Source organism: Terrapene carolina, unplaced genomic scaffold (assembly GCF_002925995.2).
Source record: "Terrapene carolina triunguis isolate 2854851 unplaced genomic scaffold, T_m_triunguis-2.0 Scaffold174, whole genome shotgun sequence".
Lineage (NCBI taxonomy): Eukaryota > Metazoa > Chordata > Testudines > Emydidae > Terrapene > Terrapene triunguis.
The window spans coordinates 2,006,459-2,008,796 of NW_020664525.1; the positions used below are offsets into that span (position 1 = coordinate 2,006,459).

The 2,338-nt window shown below is 42.2% G+C and overlaps 1 protein-coding gene across 1 annotated transcript; it reads left to right on the forward strand.

The window, feature by feature from the left end:
• The first annotated feature begins 355 nt into the window (after positions 1-355).
• Positions 356-1,973, forward strand: ACKR3 (atypical chemokine receptor 3). The gene has a single exon (XM_029912060.1). It carries the CDS (start codon positions 380-382, stop codon positions 1,472-1,474), a length of 1,095 nt encoding a protein of 364 aa, XP_029767920.1. The 5' UTR covers positions 356-379; the 3' UTR covers positions 1,475-1,973.
• Positions 1,974-2,338: the final 365 nt, after the last annotated feature.

A 2,338-nucleotide genomic window follows, 5' to 3' on the forward strand; every position in this document is an offset into this window, starting at 1 on the left:
AGTCGCGTGACATTTATTTGGCCATGGTGTACTTTGTGGATTTCACACCCAGGGACTACAGCCAACCTGATGATGTCACACACAGACGAATAAAAAAGCACACAGAAAGCCAATGTTGTTTCTCTTTTGCAGACCAGATGAGTTTTGTTTTGTGTTCCTCAGTCCCAGTTTGCTCTCCTTTTCTCTTTAACTGCAAGTAGTTTATGAGGATACGACACAATTTAAACAAAGCATCCAATGGACAAAATGTTCGCAGAGTGATAGCACAAGTGTTTTGATACAAGGATGGTAGCAGAGAACTCTAACCCTTGCTAACCAAGATATTTTCTTTTTATTCTTATATTGGTTTTAGGTTATTTGGATTCCAAATTGACTGGCCATGAGTGCAATTGACTTGACTTCCATCCTCGATCTTCTGGACGTGGGAAATTTCTCTGATAGCAACTGGACGTGCAACAATGGAGACTGCATCATTGTGGACACACTCTCATGCCCTAGCACACTTAATAAAAGTGTCTTACTGTACACCCTCTCTATCTTCTACATCTTTATCTTTGTGATAGGGCTGGTGGCCAACTCGGTGGTTGTCTGGGTCAATCTCCAGGCCAAAGCAACTGGTTATGAAACCCACCTCTACATCTTCAATCTAGCCATCGCCGACCTGTGCGTTGTCATCACCCTTCCAGTCTGGGTGGTCTCCCTTGTCCAGCATAACCAATGGCACATGGGAGAAATCACATGCAAGATCACTCACCTTATATTTTCCATCAACTTGTTTGGGAGCATCTTCTTCCTGGCATGTATGAGTGTGGACCGCTACCTCTCAGTTGCCTACTTCACCAATTCCAGTAACTGCAAGAAGAAGATCATCCGACGCTTCATCTGCATCTTTGTGTGGCTTCTCGCCTTCTGTGTCTCTCTCCCAGACACCTATTACCTGAAGACCGTCTCTTCAAACAATGAAACTTACTGCCGCCCTCTCTATCCAGAGGAGAGCTTCAAAGAGTGGCTGGTTGGCATGGAGCTCATCTCTGTTGTGTTGGGCTTTGCCATTCCTTTCCCCATCATTGCTCTTTTTTATTTTCTCCTTGCAAGGACCATCTCTGCCTCCAGTGACCAAGAAAGGAAGAGCAATGGGAAGATCATTTTCTCTTACGTTGTTGTGTTTCTTGTCTGCTGGCTGCCCTACCACGTGGTCGTCCTGCTCGACATCTTCTCGGTCCTTCATTTTATACCCTTCAGCTGTCAAATGGAGAACTTTCTGTATGCGGCTCTTCACATCACCCAGTGTTTCTCCCTCATCCATTGCTGCGTCAACCCCATACTCTACAGCTTCATCAACCGAAATTACAGATACGAGCTCATGAAAGCCTTTATTTTCAAGTACTCGGCCAAAACAGGCCTCACCAAACTTATTGATGCTTCCAGAGTATCCGAAGCTGAGTACTCTGCTCTGGAGCAAAATGCCAAATGATTATCACTCCCTAAGGACTCCTCTTGGACCTTTTCATATGTGTCTCTGATGGGGCGTGAATTCACAGCGTGGAAGAGAAATACAGAACCATAATTTAAATTTAGAGTTTGGAGCAAACCAAAATCATGCATTTATTTTAACGTGTTTTGTTTTATCTACTGCTAGCTAATCCAGACTTTCTGGAACGAGACCAGGGTGCAAATTCTATGCAAATGGGGGAGAATTTGTAGTGAACAAAGCCATTGTGTACCACGGATATCACGTCTTCAGGATAGGCTTGTTTCCCCATGTGTAAAGGAGACCCTCTCTTGGTTTCATTGTATATGTGTTATATAGATATAGATATATATAGCGTGTTGTATTTAAAAACCCAAGACTTTATTTTCTGGCTGTTGGTGTACTTTATACAAATGTCTTTGAAAGTTGAAATATATTTTTATCATGTATTTGAAGTATATTGCTGATAATTGTATCCAGAGTGCTGTAGTCTGAATGTTAGCTTGTCATTCATTTTGACTATAATTGGACTAAGGATGACATGAATAGCTGTCTGGAGACGATGTATATTATGTGTGTGTCTACTTTGGCTGGCACATTTTATTTACAATAGCTTTATGTTATGGTGTATACCTATATGTATGGAAATAAGCTGAATGTACAGTACTGTGATATAGTTTCAAGTATCAGAGGGGTAGCTGTGTTAGTCTGGATCTGTAAAAAGCGACAGAGTCCTGTGGCACCTTATAGTCTAACAGATGTATTGGCACATAAGCTTTCGTGGGTGAATACCCACTTTGTGCGTCTGACGAAATGGGTATTCACCCACGAAAGCTTATGCTCCAATACGTCTATTAGTCTATAAGG